The sequence below is a fragment of the Cottoperca gobio genome, chromosome 5 (genome assembly GCF_900634415.1).
Source record: "Cottoperca gobio chromosome 5, fCotGob3.1, whole genome shotgun sequence".
NCBI lineage: Eukaryota > Metazoa > Chordata > Actinopteri > Perciformes > Bovichtidae > Cottoperca > Cottoperca gobio.
Window position 1 is genome coordinate 12,036,090 of NC_041359.1, and position 21,238 is coordinate 12,057,327.

Consider the following 21,238-nt stretch of genomic DNA (forward strand, 5'->3'; position numbering starts at 1 on the left):
GAGGAGAACAGTGAGGACGAGGCGAGGGTGTGAGTCGTTTCCTCGCTTCTGCCACTTTGGATTTAATCACAAAAAAAAATCAAAACGTGCAGCCCGGAGTCTGCTCAAGTCAGGCAGCTGTACTTCTTCTCCCTCTGTAGTGAGGGCAGACTGGAGCTAGAGTGACTCACTATCACCTCTAGAGGAACAAGTGGTATTACGAGACTGGACGGAGCGAGGCTAGTCAGTTAGCATGCTAACTTCAGTAGATATCTCTACACAATACATAGACGTCTTTAATATAACGCACCTGCACAGAAATGTAATTAATTAACTTACTTACTTAATTTACTGCATGCATATTACCTTGTAGTTGTGTGGGAAAGTGCATGCTTGAGCTCACACACTTCCCACGTGTCTGCTCACTCTGCAGGTTTAATCCATCGCTCATCCGTCAATGTTCCATCTCCTTCCACAGAGCAGATGAATGAAGGTGTACATGTATTGGTACAATCTGGATAAGATTAATTGCCGTAATCCAATACCGCTCATGGCTTTGTGTTGTGTTTGTCCTCCTACCCTCGAGCCAACTCAATAACCCTGAAGCACACATTCATCGTCCAGATACTGACCTAAATTAAATGAATGGGCTACACACAAACAAATATTATAACTTGTAACTTTAGTTTTTTTTTTTACAAGAAAACTCCACAGGACACCTTTTAAATTGAGACTGTTAAAGTTTCCTCAAGGTTGTAATGAGATGATAACACTCACACGTTATGGTACGAAAAACAAAACAATTCTGTTTTACCATAAAGCAATAGAAATATAAACATGTTTTTAACTTAATAAGCACAAGCAGCATTACAATAAATTAGTATAAATAAGATAGTCTAAAAGTGGCACCCGAAGTACCTGATAAAAAGTATTGAGGTTTAAAACCCAACCCTACATTTACTGTATCATGGCAGAAGGTGAAACAATCATTTAATACCCATATTATTATTTTTTAAAGGAGAAGACATATCATAAACTTGTTGTGTTTCCTGGTGCAAACAGACATTTGTGTCACCATAGTTTACAATAAACAAAGTCCTCTTGTGAAGAGCAAACCTCAGAACACACGTCTCATTAAGCACCACAGTCCATCTAAGTTAAAAACTGAACGGTTAATAGACAGAAAATGTTTGCAATGATGTTCAATATTGAATTATAATATTATGCGACCGTTGAGCAGGTTTGTTATACATACTATACGGAAACATGCGATATGTGTTACTGAGTCATGAAGCCATGATTTACTATCATGCTCAGTTTTTTCCAGCAGGTAGAATTCATGGCAGAGCTGTTGTTTTGAATTAGTGTACAGGTGTGCCTTATAAAGTGGCCACTGAGTGTAATACAGGTTTGATACACACTGTTACCATACCAATCTCAATCTGGTGAGTCATCTTTGCACCCCTGTCACCGCACCCATGGCTCTCAAGGGGCAGCAGAGCACAGAGTTCAGCCAATTAGAAAGCTGAATGCCACCACACAGTGAAGCCTCCGCACATATGACTGTTGTTAGCACGGTACACCGACTGTCTGAAGCCTACCTACGAAATCTTGTGAAATACTAATGGCTAAATGAAAATGACTAGAATGTCTTGCCTTATTTCTCTTCTCTTCTCATTCACAGGCTTAAACACACCAACATTGTCACTCTGGAAGAGATATTTGAAAGTAAATCACACCTCTACCTTGTCATGCAGCTGTGAGTATTCACATGTGTGGGTTTGTGGGATTCTTTTTGTGTGATTGTGTGTTTCAAACTCTCTCCCACACACTGCACGTCACATGCCATTAATTGCACTCTGTAACACACACACACACGCACACACGCACACACACACACACACACACACAGTACTGTACTATGCCTACTCATGAGCACCAGTGGGGAGTTCGCCCTCACACCTGCAGCCTGTCAGCCTCCCACCCACCTCAACGACTGCAATGTCAGGGAGAGAACAAGACAGAGAACGAGAGAAAGGACAGACCAGGATCAGAAGCACTGTTAACTGTGAGGCTCTAGAAAATATAAATCCTTTATGCATTAATCACAGTCCATGGTAAATCGGAGACATAAACAACAGAGGCAGAGAGGGAGGGTGCACATTTATCAAGGAAGAAATAATTTTCTTACTGTAAATTCTTCCCATTCATCGGCAATATGTTTCTGTTTTCCTCATAATCGTTATTGTGTGTCCGCGCAATATGTTTTGTGTTCCTTCTGAATGTGGCACACTCTTTCATGTAACACCCAGTGCTTCATTATAGTAATGGATCTGCGTATTAAATTGTATATACCTTGGTCCTACAACTTCAACCGTTTGCAAGGAGAACCGCATAAACAATGTAAATGTGACTTCTCCTTCATTTGTTGTTTTTCTTCTTCATATTCCCATCTTTTGTGTGTGTGTGTGTGTGTGTGTGTGTGTGTGTGTGTGTGTGTGTGTGTGTGTGTGCGCTCTCAAACACACTGCTTCAGATTATATGTAGATAGAGTGAAGTCTCCATCTAGTGGCTTCTTTTAAAAAGTATTTTTTGTTATATATTTATTATTATGTTTTCTTTTAAAGGACACAGATAAACATAAGTGACACACATACACATATACACATTCTCACACACACACACACACACACACACACACACACACACACACACACACACACACACACACACACACACACACACACACACACAAATCTGGCCCGTCTCTTCAATCTATTCCATATTACATGAACGCAGCCTAAGGTTTTGTTTGTAGGAAACAGATGTTTTGCACCAAGGCTAATTACTGGAATACACGCACACACACACACACACACACACACACACACACACACACACACACACACACACACACACACACACACACAAAAGATGGGAATATGAAGAAGAAAAACAACAAATGAAGGAGAAGTCACATTTACATTGTTTATGCGGTTCTCCTTGCAAACGGTTGAAGTTGTAGGACCAAGGTATATACAATTTAATACGCAGATCCATTACTATAATGAAGCACTGGGTGTTACATGAAAGAGTGTGCCACATTCAGAAGGAACACAAAACATATTGACACACAATAACGATTATGAGGAAAACAGAAACTTATTGCCGATGAATGGGAAGAATTTACAGAAAAAAAAGTTATGTTAAATTGGAAGTTTTGCCCTTAACAAAAATGACTGCGTTACATAATCAGGTTTTATAGTTGAATTATGCCATTTTGACCAATATCAAAGATATCAATTTGAGTTTTTAGTTTAAATGTAATTCTCTCCATTGTGTGTATATTTTAAATTTAGTCAATCCACTCATTTATGGTTTGTTTGTCTTTCTTTAGCCATTTTCTGGTTAAAGCCTTTTTGCATGCCACTAACAACACTCCATATGGTACAAAGCAGACATCACACTCTTTGTGGCTTCATTCACATCACAGTTAACCTTTTTGACTCCCACAATAAATATTTTCATCTGACAGTTTGTTTTGTACACAAATGTTTTCAAAATAATATGTTGACACCATGCCTTTTCATACTTTCATACTTTATCTTATTCTCCTTTACAACCATCAACAAGTAAAACCGTCAGCTGTATCGGCCAATCATTGGGCTCCTTCCATTATTTCCAGTCCAGTCTGATTTGTAGTTGTTTTCTCTCTTCTGTACGATACATTCCACAAGCTTCACTTCGCTTTAAGGAATACATCTCTCCGTCTTTGTCCAGGGTGTCTGGCGGGGAACTCTTTGATCGTATCATAGAGAAGGGCTTCTACACGGAGAAAGATGCCAGTAAGCTCATTCAGCAGATTCTGGATGCCGTCAAATACCTCCACGACATGGGCATTGTGCACCGTGACCTCAAGGTCAGTCCGAGATGCATATGTCACTGACAATTTTTAACTCTTGCAAAAAGTGTGTGTGTATTTGTGTTCAGGAATGCATGATTTGTGTGATGGTACTCAATCAATATTTCTGGTTTTGCCCCTCCTCGTCGCAGCCAGAGAATCTGCTGTACTACAGCATGGAGGAAGACTCCAAGATCATGATCAGTGACTTTGGTCTGTCTAAAATCGAGGGCTCTGGCAGCGTGATGTCGACAGCGTGTGGAACACCTGGATATGTTGGTAAAGACGTCCGAGACATTTGCTTAGAATGATCTAGTTTTACATGGCGGGGATTACTCTGTGTTGTGCAATATTAGCACAATGCCAATATACAACTGGTACTGTGATGCAAAATCTGTCATTGATCACCATCTACTAATAATTGGAAGCTCAGAGAGATATTCAAAGTCATGAATCATTTCAGACCATTAAAAAAACAATCCAGTTTAATTTGTAAATTACTTTTGCAACCACGGCCATACTCTTAATTTTACTCACATGCTCAACTACAAAATGAATAACTTTAGATTTTTACAGTTAACATACTAATAGTACTGAACATGTGCCAAACGTCTTTGAACATCTATCTTTTTCTTTCAGCCCCTGAAGTGTTGGCTCAGAAACCCTACAGTAAAGCAGTGGACTGCTGGTCTATTGGTGTGATAGCCTATATTCTGTGAGTGCACTTTTTAAGACGTGACCCGATGAATACATTTATTATTATAGTCATGCAGTCTTAACTATCTCCTTGTTTTGCATGCTGACTGCTGTTATAACTTCAGTGATTGTCATTTTAACCTCCCGGGATGCTCCCAGTAGAAACACATGACACGTGTGCTCTCCTGTGTGTCTCAGGTTGTGCGGTTACCCTCCGTTTTACGATGAGAATGACGCCAAGCTGTTTGAACAGATCCTGAAGGCAGAATACGAGTTTGATTCTCCTTACTGGGACGATATCTCTGATTCAGGTATTCAAGCCATTTTTTCTTCAGTCCTCTTATAAAGGCATTATGTAGATTGTTCAGAGAGACACAGCAAACATGTAAATGTTTCTTCAGATGTGTGAATGCCCAAATGTACATATTGATAAATGTGCATCTATCAATATGTACTTTTCTAGTACAATTATCTTTGCCAAAGTTATAAAATATTGCCATGATAAAAAATAATAAGAGTGAAAACTATTCATCTAAAACATTTTAAACAAAGTCCTCTCCTGCACTTTCTCCTTTAAGAAGATTTAATATTCTGAACAGCTGTTTGGCACATTGATGTGCAAACAACCACTGAGTCTCTTGGCAACAAACAGACCCTCTGTAGGCAGTCAGTACTTATCCACTCACCCACCTGACACTCCTCACCTAAAGCAAGTCCTGAGTACAAGACAGACCACCTCTTACGAGTGTGTTTCCAGAGACAGTTGAGCTCTTTCTCATAAAGAGATAGTGAATTATCCAATCCCTACCTTTCAACTGACAGGTGGCGAGCCCACAAGCTAAGGTAGTGATCCTGTGTGGATCCCCCCCCCCCCAGTCCTGGCTCTTAGACTTGATCCCCGTTTCCCTGCTCTGGGCGAGGATCTCTCCAACAAATTATACAATTGATGCAGTGGCCACATTTCTGGCATATTAATTACCTCAAGATTTGTTTTCTCTTGTTTATACCACTGAAATATTATTACATCAATGCAACTGGTGACTTTTGTAATATTGACATGTTTTAACCTTTCTCTTTTACTATAGCTAAAGACTTTATAGTCCACTTGATGGAGAAAGACTCCAACGTACGTTCAACCTGTGATCAGGCTCTGCAGCACCCCTGGTACTGAGTGACCTATAACTCCTCTTATTATGATGCACTCATTCTGTCGTCTGATTGTAGACTGTACATGTGACTTATATCCATGGCACACACACTCTCATGTTTTGTTGCCCCTCTGTTTGTCAGGATTGCTGGGGATACTGCTCTGGAGAAGAACATCCACGAGTCTGTCAGCGCTCAGATCAAGAAGAATTTTGCTAAGAGCAAGTGGAAGGTAATTCAGAGATCCAGTTTATCCTGGATGCACTTTGATTTTCCTCTGAGTGACTTGTGCCATTTTTAGTTTACATGGAGACAGTTACGCTACAATAAAAAGTCCGGTCTTGGTCTGAACTTCAGTAATCACTCTAAAGTACAGTTTTGAATTTTACCTTTTGGAATCGGATCGTGTTTGAATTGCTAGAAAAGTTAATCATTTAGGAATGCCACAAATCTTTAGACCAGTGGTGTCAAACCTTAGGATCGGGACCCCCTCGAGGGTTGCAAGATGAATCCATGAGGTCACAAAATGATTACTAGTGTGGGAAATACGAAAAAAACGAAAGTTTGCTACACTACTACTAGCGAAATACTGTACAGCCGGACTTTTGGAACCTCTGAAAACTACTAAATGAACTGCTCACAACTCTCAGACGTGCACCCTGTTGTGAAGTATTGCTTTGTACAAAAAAAATTCGGGAACCATTGTTTTAGACTGCTGTCTGAGTTTGTCAACTTTCAGTTTCAGATAAATAAGATTCTATAGATTCAACAGTTATTTTACATTTGTGTCTTTTCCTCTGCAGCAAGCATTCAACGCTACAGCAGTGGTCCGTCACATGAGGCGTCTCCAGCTGGGCACCAGTCACGAGGGACCCAACCCCACCCTGCCAGGTACGAGCTGCAGTTTAGTTTCTTGTGTTGCTGGAGTCCCTCTGAGTTATTTGTTTATCACACACACACACACACACACACACACACACACACACACACACACACACACACACACACACACACACACACACACACACACACACACACTGTATATAACCAACAATTCAGTCACTCGCATAGGAAAATGTGTCGACTGCAACTGTTGAATAACAAACGGAGACAGTGCTGATCGTATATGTCCTCTTTCTCTCCCAGAGGCTTGTTGCGAGGGAGGGTGCTCCCAGAACGTGGATGGTGAGGCTGACCATCTGTCCAACTGCACCTACCGCTGCCACCCGACCAGCAGGGTGTGATCCCAGCGCCCGCTCCACTTTCTTGCCTAATCAATCCCAGTGACTTTCCAATTTTAATCCCCCTCGGTGGAACCGGAGGCAACATCTCCCCCCTTATCTGGTTAGGAATACAGCGTCATTCCAACCTCTCGCCTGCAGGGGGAGCAGGCCTGTCCAGCCTGAGAAGGAAGACCTAAAATGAAAGGAGGAGTAGGGAGACTTGATGATGATGATGCACTGGAGGATTACTTTTACAGACTGGGCTGGTAGTTTGGGATGTGTTGAAAAGGGGGGAGAAGATACAAAGAAGGGAGGGGGAGATAACCTCCTCCACCAGCATGTCAGGGGGGATTGTTTTTGCCGAGGCAGGACAGAGCTTGTTGGACACTGTTTTTACTCATGATTTTTGGTTCAACCTGTCTCTTTGTTTGTTTTATTGTTTTATATATTTTTGTGTTGTCTTTCTAACCTACTGTGGAGTATAAATCCAGAGACAATATCTGCATGCTCAGGAGAGAGTTCCCTCACATGCATGTTTTAGAAATATACCCTGTTGCAGAAATGCAGTACGATGCAAACGAAGGAGTGTTATGTGCAAAGTCGTTCATGGTGGAAAGGCATTTTGATATGTTCCGGTATTTCAAATGAAATTGAGTCAAATCTTGTAATTTACAGATCTGCATTATATGTCTTTAAGTTGTGCTTTTAGACAATCAGTTACAGAATAGTTTATGCAATGAAAACTCCATCTATCTACTATGTAGCCTTTCTTGTGGCGATATATTGTTTCCATTCAGCGGTTAGGCTTTTTGAGAGGAAAGGGCTTCTCCCATCTCTTTTTTTCAATCCCAAACCTCTTTAACCACTCGAGCACAGGGATATATCTTTGTCTAACGTGCCTTTAGGATATACAGTATGATGAGTTTGTTTTCGAGTAGCTTCTGAAATGTTTTGTGTGTTTCTTGCAGCACAGAATCTTTCAGTAACTTCATATTTTTATGTATCACATTTAATGCTTTAAGATGCAGTTGGATGCTTTTTGTCTCGAAGTTAAGTGCAGCACGCTCAAAAGGGAGGCCTGCGTACATACTGTACACTGCCATTAGAGTCTAAATGAAAATAACGTAACAATATGGAACAATAATGTTGTTCTCTTGATCTTCACCAGGAGCCTCCTTTATTTAAAAAAAAAAAAAATCCTTCAAATAATGTTAATATTATTTGCCAGATGACAATGACAATATTGAAGAATGGAGTTCATGTAGTTCTTTACAAATCGTAGGTCAAATTTTGTGCAAAAATCTTGTATTTGTAAACCTGAAAAGCATTGATCAGTGTGCTTAGCCGTACTCAAGGGTAGGATTAAGAAGGTTGCTTTAATGCAAAAAAACAACAAAAACTGCAACCAAAATTTGATATGCATCCGTCACCATGTACTGTACCGACATTACAATCCTTTACTTCTTACATTCTTTTACGGGCGCATTTCCTCCACATGCAGCCTGTTTAAAGCCTGGAGATTGACTCACTTCATCTTTACTGTACATCCATCTGTGCTTTTTATGTTTGTGTGTGCATGAAGAGTAATTACTTTGTATTCATTTTTCATTCATCCAACTCTTTTTAAAAACATGCATGCACTGTTGGCTCTTTTACAATGTAAATTGTTTAATTTGGGGCCAGTCAGGAACTGAGTCTTAGATGACTGACAGATCTCCACTAGGCAGTAAAAATGATGCTGATATCTTCCACCGACATGAGCTTCATCCTTCCTCTGAGCACTCATATCACAGTTTCTTTTTAATTTTAATTTTAAAAGTTTCATTCTCTCTGATTCAACAGTGTAGACATTTGGAACTGATGTGATTTGCGTAATGTGGCTTGAAATTTGTCAATCCCATTAACAACAATGAATAGTGTGTACACTATGTGTGATAATGTAACAGTTGCCATGAGATGATCGCTTGTGAAAAGAGAGAGGGAGAGTTTTACTCAACAAGTTCAAAATTCTCTTCCAAAGTTTGCCATGCAGATGATTAAAGAGCAACACAAGTTGTATTAACGTCTCAACAAAGCAAGTTCGATGTGCTGCTTCAAAATGTTTGAGCTTTATTCTGCATTCCTATTGGATAGGTGTTGTAGTGTATTTGGACAGTAATGTTATTGGTGACTCCAAACTGTAAAGCGTAGTTAAAGGGATTTTCAGTGTGAATTGTACTTCATGAATTACTGTGACAGGGGAAGACCCAAACAAAAGGAAAGCTGAGGCATGGAGTCGGCAGTTTTGTTAATGTTGGCCGACTGACAATATCACAATTTATCGTCGGATCATAAAAACAACTCTGCTAATTTGACACATAGCACATATAGCCACACACACTGTCATTAATCTCCTGCAGTCTGATTTAGCTCCTGTAATTTGCCTACTGGTGATTATTCATTTTATTAATATACAACGTTCTTTTACATACTCCAGATCCTTTTGTTTCAGCACACTCAATCCCAAAAGTACTCAAATTACAATGTTTCCCACAAACCCTAAATGAAAAATACATTTCAAGGAAATATCTAGAGATATATTGTAAGAGAATAGTTTGTTATACTTGAGCGCTGTGAGTGAGGATTGAACAAACTAACCTAACAAAAAAACACTTTTGCTGAGGCAAAGAACCTGGAAGCGGAAAAAGGTTTTTACATTCCAGTGCAATGAAACAAGTTAACCAAATTGTATCCCATGACCTCACCACTCAGCCACCTTGGTAGGAAAACAGCAGGAGTGATATGACATGCATTCATTTTATTTGTGGATTTTACAGTGCATCCGACTGAAGGAAAGAGTTAACTTGTGTGAAGGTTTCTCCTGTAGAGAATGACCAATGTGTGATAAGATTTGTTGTATACAAATGAGTATTTGTACCATAAATATGTTGCCTTTTAAGAAATTATGTTTCGGGCTACAGTACCTACTGTACTATACACAGATGCAATGCATCATGGGTTGTTGAAAAGTGACTGCTGCTCAGTGTGAGAGCCATCGACTTGTGCTTAAAACAGATTTGTAAGTGAAAAATACATTAAAATCCCTGTCTATGCATTATAAATCTGTCTGAGTCCATTTTTAAAAGAAACATTTTGTGAGCTCATATTCATGTCACATACATGTGTAACACTATAACAAAACATAAAACCATAGGGCTTCTTAATTCTGGAAAACAATTATATGCAACCACTACCCTGACAGATATATAGGATGCCCTGTGTTTATGTCTTAATATCTTATTTATGTATTATTTTACCACAAAAAGTAATTGACATAGACCTAGAAAAAACATATAAGGGGAACACGCAGTATCAACATAATGTGTCCTTTCATCTTTCCATTTACCATAAATTAGTAGGCCTATGTTACCCCATGGAGTGTATATGGGCTAACCTTAAACATAATAAATGAGCAAACAAATTAATACATGTGCAATTTCTAACATAGGATTTCAAAGTTTACAAAACCAAATGGTGAATGCCACGAGATTCAAAAACTGAGATGACAGCTTTCTTGCTGATCTGCTAAGCTAGCTACCTTAGTTAGCTTGTTAGCAGGACTAATTTAGCTGTTTATATTCTCCATGACTGGGTTGGATGTGGGATGGAAGAAAAAATAATAAAAAGTATTTTGAAGTTAGTTCACCAAAATGTATATATCTCAGGTACAGGAGACGTCTAGAGGGGGAAGCTTTAATCAATGCTAGCTGTAGGCTATCTAGCTTGAGCTTGCTAAGCTGTGGAGTTGACCGTTTTAACTGCACATTTAACAGGCTGTTTTCTTTGAAATTGTATATTTACAGTATATCTCAAAAGTGAGTACACCCTTTAGATTTTTGCAAATATTCTGTTATATCCTTTCAGGGGATAACATTATCCTACTGAAACTTTGATATAACTTAAAGTAGTCAGTGTGCTGCTTGAATAACAGTATAGATTTATTGTCCTTTGAAAATTACTCAGTACACAGCTGTTAATGTCTAAACAGCTGGCAACAAAAGTGAGTACACCCCATAGTGAACATGTCCTAATTGTGCCCAATGATGTTGTTTTCCCGCCCTGGTGTCATGTGACTCGTTAGTGTTACAAGGATTCAGGTGTAAATGATAAGCAGGGCTGTTAAATTTGGTGTTTTGGGCACAATTCTCTCTGAATGCTGGACAACATGGCACCTCATGGCAAGGAACTCTCTGAGCGGCTGAAAAAAAAGGATTATTGCGCTTCACAAAGATGGCCTTGGCTATAAGAAGATTGCCAACACCATGAAAATGAGTTGCAGCACAGTGGCTAAGATCATACAGCGGTTTTCCAGGACAGGTTCCACTCGGAACAGGCCTCGCCAGGGTCGACCAAAGAAGTTGAGTCCACGTGCTCAGCGTCATATCCAGAGGTTGGTTTCCAAAAATAGACGTGCGAGTGCTTCCAGCATTGCTGCAGAGGTTGCAGAAGTGGGATGTCAGCCTGTCAGTGCCCAGACCATACGCCGCACACTGCATCAAATCGGTTTGTATGGCCGTCGCCCCAGACAGAAGCCCCTTCTGAAACCGATGCATAAGAAAGCCCGCAAACAGTTTGCTGAAGACAATGAATCCAAGAACATGAGTTACTGGAACCATGTCCTGTGGTCTGATGAGACCAAAATAAACCTGTTTGGGTCAGATGGTGTCCGGCGTGTGTGGCGGCACCCTGGTGAGGAGTACCAAGACAAATGTGTTTTGCCTACAGTCAAGCATGGTGGTGGCAGCATCATGGTCTGGGGCTGCATGAGTGCTGCCGGCACTGGGGAGCTGCATTTCATTGAGGGACACATGAATTCCAATATATACTGTGACATCCTGCAGCAGAGCATGATCCCCTCTCTTCGGAAACTGGGCCGTAGGGCAGTTTTCCAACATGATAATGACCCTAAACACACCTCCAAGATGACAACGGCCTTGCTGAAGAAGCTGAAGGTTAAGGTGATGGACTGGCCAAGTATGTCTCCAGACCTAAACCCAATTGAGCACATGTGGGGCATCCTCAAGAGGAAGGTGGAGGAGTGCAAGGTGTCCAACATCCGTGCGCTCCGTGATGTCGTCGTGGAGGAGTGGAAGAAGATTCCAGAAGCAACCTGTGCAGCTCTGGTGAATTCCATGCCCAGGAGGGTTAAAGCAGTGCTAGATAACAATGGTGGTCACACAAAATATTGACACTTTGGGCACAATTTAGACATGTTCACTATGGGGTGTACTCACTTTTGTTGCCAGCTGTTTAGACATTAACAGCTGTGTACTGAGTAATTTTCAAAGGACAATAAATCTATACTGTTATTCAAGCAGCACACTGACTACTTTAAGTTATATCAAAGTTTCAGTAGGATAATGTTATCCCCTGAAAGGATATAACAGAATATTTGCAAAAATCTAAAGGGTGTACTCACTTTTGAGATATACTGTATATGGCTTAAAACCATTTACGTATATGATAAAAAAAAATTGTATCAGAGTTCTTTTTACTCTTCTCCTTTGTCAGAAACAAGAAACCAGCAAGAAAAGTTAATAATACAAAAGAAATTTTTTTTCTCAATGGTAAAATTCTGCAAATGTTGCTCTCATGAAATAGTTTTGTGGCTTGAGAGGTTTGTCATGAATGTTAATTTCATAGTCTGCTACATGAGGCCTCTCTCGTCCTCTCCATGGAATGCTGGGTAATTGAAGCTTGTGGTTTGGCGCTCTGGGGCGTTTGCGCTGGAGGAGACCAGAGAGCAAAGCGAGAGCGTGAGTCTGGTGGTCGACCTCTTTCAGGAGACAGTAGACAGAATAAAAATGATGCGGTCAAACCAAAAACAAGGGACTGATTCAAAATAATGGGAAAGAAATTGCATGGATCAGAAGGTAGAGAGATGTGGTGTTTAAATGTGGAAGAGCGGAAAAAATGAGTGAAACTTGGCACCATGCAGAACATCAAATCAAGGATGGGACCAGAAGACATTTTTAAAGCTAAAAGACACATCTTTAAGCCTGGATTTAATTTCCTCAATATTAATGCAAGAGCACATTGATGAAGATTGTGCTTACTTCACATCCTCCTGCCATCATGGAGCTCTGTGCCCATGCTTTCATGGAATGTGAAATATAGACTCGATAAAGAAACAAATCAAAAGTGAACACCAGGCTTACTGGTATGACTGACTCACAACTTCATCATTTGCATAGTTGATTTATTTCACCGGGATCAGCAATTCAAGCCTTCTTCTAACGAGCACCGTATGCAAATTCCTAGTGTGCCAAAAATAGAAATTGGCTGCTTTTTTAAATAAACAAGGCACAAAATCTCTGGCATAGCCGACACTTAATATGAATGCCGAATGTACAAATCTGAGCGGGTTTAGAGAAAACAGTTGTCAAAGACAGTTGCTTACACATTTCAGTTCTTTATAACTGGCACCTTTTGGTTTATTCAATCAGCCATTTGGTGCTTGAAACTAAATGCTAACATCAACATGTTAACATGCTAACTTGCTTACAATGCCGATGCTTACTTGCCGATGCTAGGTATAATGTTTACCATGTTCACCATCTTAGTTTAGTGCAGGGTTGCCCACAGTGTGTGTGTGTGTGTGTGTGTGTGTGTGTGTGTGTGTGTGTGTGTGTGTGTGTGTGTGTGTGTGTGTGTGTGTGTGGGAGCAAAACAGAGCGGAGGAGGGAATGTGAATGCGCAAGGCAAGAAAAAAACAAAAAACTTGAATTTCCGTTGGGGGAATATATATATATATTTTTAACGGTGCGTGATCTACCCGCACTACCCTCACGATCGACCGACCTTTTGGGCACCCCTGGTTTGGTGTGATAGCATGCTAAGATATTTAGAATTAGCACTAAACACAAAGTATAGCTGAAGCTGACGGGCATGTCATTATAGTTTTGCATAAACACATTGAGATTTGACCTGTTGATGATAGTGCCAGATGAAATATCCGGGATTACCAAATTCATCCTGATTGGGGACATCCATCCAGCAGTTGTCAAGTCACTTAAAACCTCAATGTCAACTTCATGGTGGAGCTTGAGGAAAACTCAGAGAATCACCAAAGCCGGTAGGATTCATCTTCTTGGTAATATACATGTCTTAACACAATTCAATGTCAATCCCTCCAATCAGTGTTAAGACATTTTAGTATCGACCGACCAACAGGCCAACATCGACATTCCTGCTGTCAATGCTAAAAAGCCAAAGCACTGTTGGCCTCAGTGAGTTTCTGAGGTCCATAAATCTGTGTCACTCGCATCCAAGGTGACCTACTGTACCTGGCGTAAATGTATACTTGAATAATAAAGATAAAGATACCTGATAAGATATTGTAGGTCAAGCTGTATGTGAGTTTATAATGGCATCTTTTGGGGAAAAGTGCTTCTCAAATCAAAAATATCTTTATAACCCTTCATTATTCAAGGTTTCCTGTTTCACCTTATGTCAAAGTGTTGAGTTGAGGTTTGAAATGAAATGTGTTGTGTGCACAGTGAAAGAGCACACACACTGCCCTCCTGTCTGTCAGCAGGAAGCTATTGTGCGTCTGTCTGTCAGTGCTCTCAGGAGGTTTATGTGCCTATTATATCGATGTTGTCCTTCAACATTTGTGCTGTCGTAGGTGTGGAGAGATTTCACAAGTTGTTGTTAGAGCTTTTCACTCTTTTCTATGTTTAAAGTAAATATATGGTGAATCTCTAGACTGATCACATTGGAGTATTATTTTACTTAACCATTCAGCATCTCCATCAAAATCTACTCAATGACATGCCACGTCTAATGTGTTGTTTATTTTCATATGACAGGAGGACATCTCTTAATCTCATCATGCTGACACTGCACAAACACTGTATAATGCCATTTAACATGTTGGCAATGTAGGTAAAGAAAAATGAAGTTGTTGAGGTTTTACAGGAGCTAATAATTATAATAATAAATGAATAAGTTTAATAAAGTAATCCAGCTTCTAAACTCTCTCACACACAAACAAAAACATCTTACACACACACACACACACACACACACACACACACACACACACACACACACACACACACACACACTAGGGCATGCAGCCTGAGAGCTTTAGTACCAAATAGTTCAGTGGATAGATTAAAAGTGGCTTTATGAACAAAATACTAAATAAACACACACACACACACACACACACACACACACACACACACACACACACACACACACACACACACACACACACACACATTTCCCTCTACGCTTAATCACTGAGATCTTTCCCTTCTTTCTCAGTCAGTTGTGCATTTGTTTTGGATGCAGCATCAGATAGCTCCGAGCATCTTGGCCAAATATTTTCTTTGGACCAAAACACGGAAAAACAGACAAAAACCATTATTGTAAAAAGATTTTCCAGTTCCATTTCTCCTCAGTCCTTTGGCCTCACATTGTTTTAGGAGTAAAACCAGGTTGTTTGAGTTTGAGCAAGTCAAAGTCCCCTGAGGTGCTGGAACACAGCGGAGGGGGAGACTTAACTACACAGTGAGATCACCCTCCTCTTTGTGCCTCAGAGATGAGTGACGTGCAGTTTGGGAACAATTCACTCGTTGTGAATGACTCATTCTAGCAGATCTGAGTGGGAGAGATGATGTGAAAGTGTTTTGCTACAGTTTCAAAGGCCAGTTCTTAAAAGTTTGTTCAAATCTAAAAAGATGTTCAGAGATCTCTTTCTGAAAACCATGGCCTGAACTCTGACCCTTCCCGGAGCATCAATGCAGCAGCAGCTCCTGAAGCCAAAGCACCGCAGTTTATGAAAAGTTGCAGACCCTCAAAGTCCTGCATGACTGTGCAAACCACAGTTGGTAATAACAAACAGGATGCAGAGCAGGATGGAGAGTATCTGGCAGTATGAGGAGAGCCACTAATTTTCCACTTTTAGGAAAATTCAGCCTGCAATTAGGGTCAAACATCGGCAGAAACTTGACATCCATGTTACTTGCATTAGTAATACATCTGATACTGGACTATTCTGGGAGTTTACCCGACTACCCGAACCACACTGTCAGGAAGAACACATGAAAAGAGCAGGGAAATCATGAAAGACCAACACCTTTGATTGATTTTTGTGGGGACAATGGATCAAAGCAGACATCAGACAGGATGCAGAGGGGAATTCTGGGTCGTCTGAGGTCGCATTGGGGGTTTGAGAGACTTGTGAAATATGTGTCCAATGTTTACGACTTCCTGATAACCCGGTTTCATTCATTCGTTCGTTCATTCAACCTGATCAGGTCACGAGTCCAGCAGCTACTTCAGGAGTATTTCTGTTTCTGTTCACATTTCCATTGATTATGTTCTTGTTTACATGCTGAAAGCTTGAAATTGCCCCTTCTTAACATATTGGCCCCTTAACCTTTTATTCAAACTGTGATGTATAAATAAGAACAGATCTTTCAGCTTTACCCCTGAACAAATTCAGCTCCAGGTTTGTCCATCTCACTCTCAACAAAACCAGCCTGAGATATAACACCACTAACATTGTTAAATTCGATTTACAGAAGCCCCATCTACCAAAACACACACACTCACACACTGTGCATGTGCAGGCTGTGCTTTTTGAATCCTTTTCCCAGGAAGTCATTTTTTAAATTTCATCAAAATAAATAAAATAAAATATTACAAATAATTTCCTTTGGGTACTCTGGTTTTCTCTAGATTGTCCGTAGATATGAATGTACCCTGCCTCTCGCCCAATATATGCTGGGATAAGCTCTTTAGCAACCGTAATTAAAAAATTAAATCAGTGGTCTTCACTATTTTTTACGTGAGAGCCACATTGATAGGACAAAGTCAATAGGAGAGCCACTTTTACCGCAAAGTATGAAAAGCACGTCTGTTTATTAATCTGTCATCCCACCCAGAACATACAATATGCAATGCAGCCAACCAATGCATTCAATAAAAGCAGGATTATCTTAATACTGGGATGATGTTGTCAAACTCTGCAAACAATATTTCTGCTGAAGCCAAAACACAGTTTTTGAGTCTGAGAAGTTTTTTTGCCCGAGCCAAAATCCATGCGATCTCAAAAGATCCATCCATCCATCGTCTACCGCTTATCCGGGATCGGGTCGCGGGGGCATCAGCTTCAGTAAGGAACCCCAATCTTCCCTTCTCCGGGCCACATCCTCCAGCTCCGACTGGAGGATCCTGAGGCGTTCCCAGGCCAGTGAGGAGATATAATCTCTTCACCGAGTCCTGGGTCTTCCCCGAGGTCTCCTCCCAGCTGGACGTGCCTGGAACACCTCCCTAGGGAGGCGCCAGGTGGCATCCTTACTAGATGCCCGAACCACCTCAACTGGCTCCTTTCAACGCAAAGGAGCAGCGGCTCTACTCCGAGTCTCTCACGGATGGCTGAGCTTCTCACCCTATCTCTAAGGTGAGACGCCAGCCACCCGTCTGAGAAAACACATTTCGGCCGCTTGTACCCGTGATCTCGTTCTTTCTCTTTCTCGATCTCGATCTCAAAAGATGTCTCAGTTAATCGTTCAGCTGTATTAGTTGTCCTGTGTACGAGCCTTTGTTGTCCAGAAAGAGAAGAAAGCTGCTCTATTTTAATTTTTTACTAATTTCTCTTCCAGGTGTGTAAATTTCGTTGAATTTTTGATGCGTTGTTTGGAAATGCGGCTCCAAATGACTTCTCTTGAAACCAGAGCGGGTTTGTTAGCACATTAAGCACAAAGGGTTCAACTCCTGGAGGACACATACAAATTCCTCTGTCCACTTTTCTTGAAATTTCCTTTACTCGTCTTGTACGGCTCGTACCTTTCTTTTTTTAACGGGAGCAGCTGTTGTCTGTCCACAAACCACATCTCCAGCATCTTCCGCTCGACTCCGCTGTGGTTTGATGCTCCAAAGACAAATCTTAATTTTGCTCGTTTGTCACGCTTTGTTTCTGTTCACCTGGTGTGCACTATTTAATAAGAAATTTATCCATTTTACGTCTGTAGAAACACGTGCTAATTAGCATGTAATGGTGAAACGAGTCGACCGGAGCCAAGCTAACGCAGGTATGAAGTGCCAGGTTGGTCATAGTATCCTTCAATTTAAATGTTCGAATTTAGCGATATAAATTATTTTTTAGCAAATGTCCATATTCATAAACATGCTTAAATTAACATATTTTGAATGAGATTAAGTTTATGTATTTATTTCTATACTAGTCCACCACGTATCTACCCGTCCAAGAGCACATTCGCCATGTAGCACTGATAGACCGCCAAAACAGTCAGTGTTCCGGCCGAGCAAGTTTAAATATCTTGTTAATATCAATTATTATTATCTATTATTTGTAGGCTAATAGAGCAGACACTTTCAGTGTTTTAATGGGTTGTATGTAATAGCCCTGCTTGTTTTTATGAAATATCTGTATTGACTCCATAATCATATCTATCACCCCTTTATTTAGCCCACTGCCACCAATTAAAGCTTGGCGAGCCGCGGGAGGCTCGCGAGCCGTGCAATGAGTAACACTGCACTAAATTGAGGTGTGGTTTTTTGTGGTTGTTGGTCAAGTTTTTAAAATGTAATGTAATGGAAGGTTTTTTTTAAAGCTAAAAACCTGTACTTTTTATCATCTGGTTGTCCAAGCACAACATATGACCTCAGGTTGTCGGGTCAAACATGTGTTAGATTCCCTACCGTGAAGGATGACGAGCTTTCCTGCTTCTAAGGGGAGCACCTGGTACGGGGATGTGTTATATGGCACAGATATATTTTTATGGTTTTCTTTGTTCTACTTTATAAGGCTGTATGTAGCTCATTGTAAGGGGCTTATTTGGAAAGATGCCAGGCGTTCACTCATTAAAGATCTATAAAACAATTGATTGACAAATAACACAATATTGTGTTTGTGCATTTTGTTGCTTCATCCCCCTGGACAGCAACTACCTTTAAGATTTTTAACTTAACACCCCACAGCATGACCTTCTTCTCTGAAAACTCTGCAAAAAAGCCTTAAATCCTGCACACTCACTGAAAATTGCTGTCAACATTCTGAGTGGAAAATACAGCAACATAAGCCTAACATCCCTGAGTCAAGGCATTAGATATAAAAACAGCTTGGCAGCGCTAACTACAAACACATGAAGTCAAATTCCTCATGCTTGTCTGGTAGTCTTTGTCAGCAACCCAGACGAAGAAAGGAATAATTACAAGTGAAGGATGGAGGGAGAAAGAAAGGGGGGGAGGGGAAGAAGAAGATTGTTTGTGAAGCTAAAAACAATTTTTACCTCTATGACAGAAGAACTGAGCTAACTTACTCATGGGTGATTTCCAGCCATAAATAGAGTTTGCGTGCCACTTTAGCCAGGAACTGTGCACAAGACTAATTGTTTCCCACAATGAAATTCTCAAGTGTGAACCACAGCCTTTTTTTGTGATCCATAACTGGGCTGAGGGATTGAATCCGGGGTTATGGTCATTATTGTAGCCTTAAAGTGAAATGCTAAGTTTACTCTTATTAGCTCCACAAAATCCTGCATTTCCCTCTCTGGGCTCTCAAGATTGGGTTTACAGTACAGGGGTGAGGCTAAAAGATCGCTATTGGGATTTTAGTGTGAGTGGAACAGCTGAGGTCTCCGAGGGCAAACACACACATCAGTCATCCTGATTGAAACAGACGTGGACGGGCAACAATGAAAAATCACCTCCTCCTCGCCAGAGTACGGTTGGTCAAGTATGAAGAAATGATGAGGAAGCGTTTCCACTCAAATCAAATCCGTGTTTACGGAGGTGCAGGATAATGTTCACTTTGCGAAGCAGAAGGCTTAATGACAGAGCTGTGAGGAAGGTTGAAAACTGACTTGGGTGCAGAAATTATATCACATTTCTTAGAATGTTTGATATGAATTGCAGATTCTGGTGTTATTTCATGCTTGCCTCCCTTTTTTTGTCCATCACTTTGGTCCAGACTAAAATAAGTATTAGATAGATTGCTTTCAAATCTGACACATTCTTAATTTATTCAACATTAATGAGTTTGTTGATGTATGTATTTTTCGGGTTAAAAAAACTAAAGAGTTTCAGGGTTTCAAAGTTGGCAAAAGGTGACATGTTTAGTTTAGTTTTGGCTCCCACAAACCGTTTATTCTGGTAATAACAGAACAATATTAAGTCTCCCACAGCCAACTTTGAGGTAACAATCTCCTGAAAATAAATACTAAAACAAAAAAAGAAAATAAATAAATAATTTTGCTAACTGCAGGTTATCAAGTTACAGCGCAGAGATTTTTAATCAAGCTAATCAGGTTTGCAAAGTCACCGATATGTTGGGGTGCTCAACAAATTACTAATAAACTGCACAATAAAATAATTGACAGACCACAGACCAGTCCAAGTGGAAAAATTAACATTATAAACAAGAACAAAAATAAAATGGTAAATAACATACTGATATGTTATTTACCATTTTATTTTTGCTCTTGAGTGGCAAAAAAATATTTAACATTGATAATCGGTAGAAAGAAAGATGTGGAACTCTATGCTACGTTAGTATTTAGCTGAAAGAGTCTTAGTATTTGTTTTATGTAACAGGGGTGACGATTTGAAAACGTAAAGAGCTGGTCTTCTTTTCTTAAAAGGAAACACCAGCTCTCCAAGTGCAGTGCAAGTAGGCTTATTAACTACAGAAACAATGGAGCCAATGGCAGGTTAGAGAGCTCAAAGTTAGAAACCTCTACGGTGGATTTCCTCATGCGGAGCGATGAATGACAGACGGAGTGAAAGACTTAAGTGTAGCTGCTTGAGAAAACATGAACAAAAAGTGGTGTTAAAAAAAAGGAAAAAATATATACTGTATTAAGCAATCAGACGCTCTGGGATTATCAATGCAAAAATGAAAACGTAACCAGAGCAGCCAGAGAAAGTAACAGCATTTGAAAACATAAAACAAGGCTGGATAAATAAACCGTGTCCACATATAGCCATTCCTCTGGAAGGGACCACCACTGTGCCGTCGTAGTGCCTGACATCTGTTTTGCAGCTTGGCTGTGCACAGTGGTTTATGTTGAGAAAGCAGTGTGTGTATATCATCTTTGGCCCGGGTCCATGGGATTTTGACAGTTGGCTGCAGGCAAGGTTGTCTGATGCAAAGGTTTCACGCAGAGAAGAAAGTTCTAACAAGGAGACAAGACGAGAAGCTGTTCTTTGCAACACTTACCCGCTTTGCTCAAGAGGTCAAATGATGCGCAAGATGAAATCTTGTAAATGTCTGCTA

The 21,238-nt window shown here is 40.3% G+C and overlaps 1 protein-coding gene across 2 annotated transcripts in view; it reads left to right on the forward strand.

Moving 5' to 3' along the window:
* Positions 1–10,046, forward strand: part of camk1b (calcium/calmodulin-dependent protein kinase Ib) — a 35,117-nt gene extending 25,071 nt beyond the window's left edge. For both annotated transcript variants that reach the window (XM_029431601.1, XM_029431600.1), the window contains 9 exons: positions 1,664–1,738; positions 3,760–3,898; positions 4,033–4,159; positions 4,520–4,595; positions 4,775–4,887; positions 5,662–5,740; positions 5,867–5,954; positions 6,526–6,613; positions 6,869–10,046. In XM_029431601.1, coding sequence (XP_029287461.1) covers positions 1,664–1,738; positions 3,760–3,898; positions 4,033–4,159; positions 4,520–4,595; positions 4,775–4,887; positions 5,662–5,740; positions 5,867–5,954; positions 6,526–6,613; positions 6,869–6,966 — 883 coding nt within the window. In that variant the 3' untranslated portion in view covers positions 6,967–10,046. The remainder of the gene's footprint in view (positions 1–1,663; positions 1,739–3,759; positions 3,899–4,032; positions 4,160–4,519; positions 4,596–4,774; positions 4,888–5,661; positions 5,741–5,866; positions 5,955–6,525; positions 6,614–6,868) is intronic.
* Positions 10,047–21,238: the final 11,192 nt, after the last annotated feature.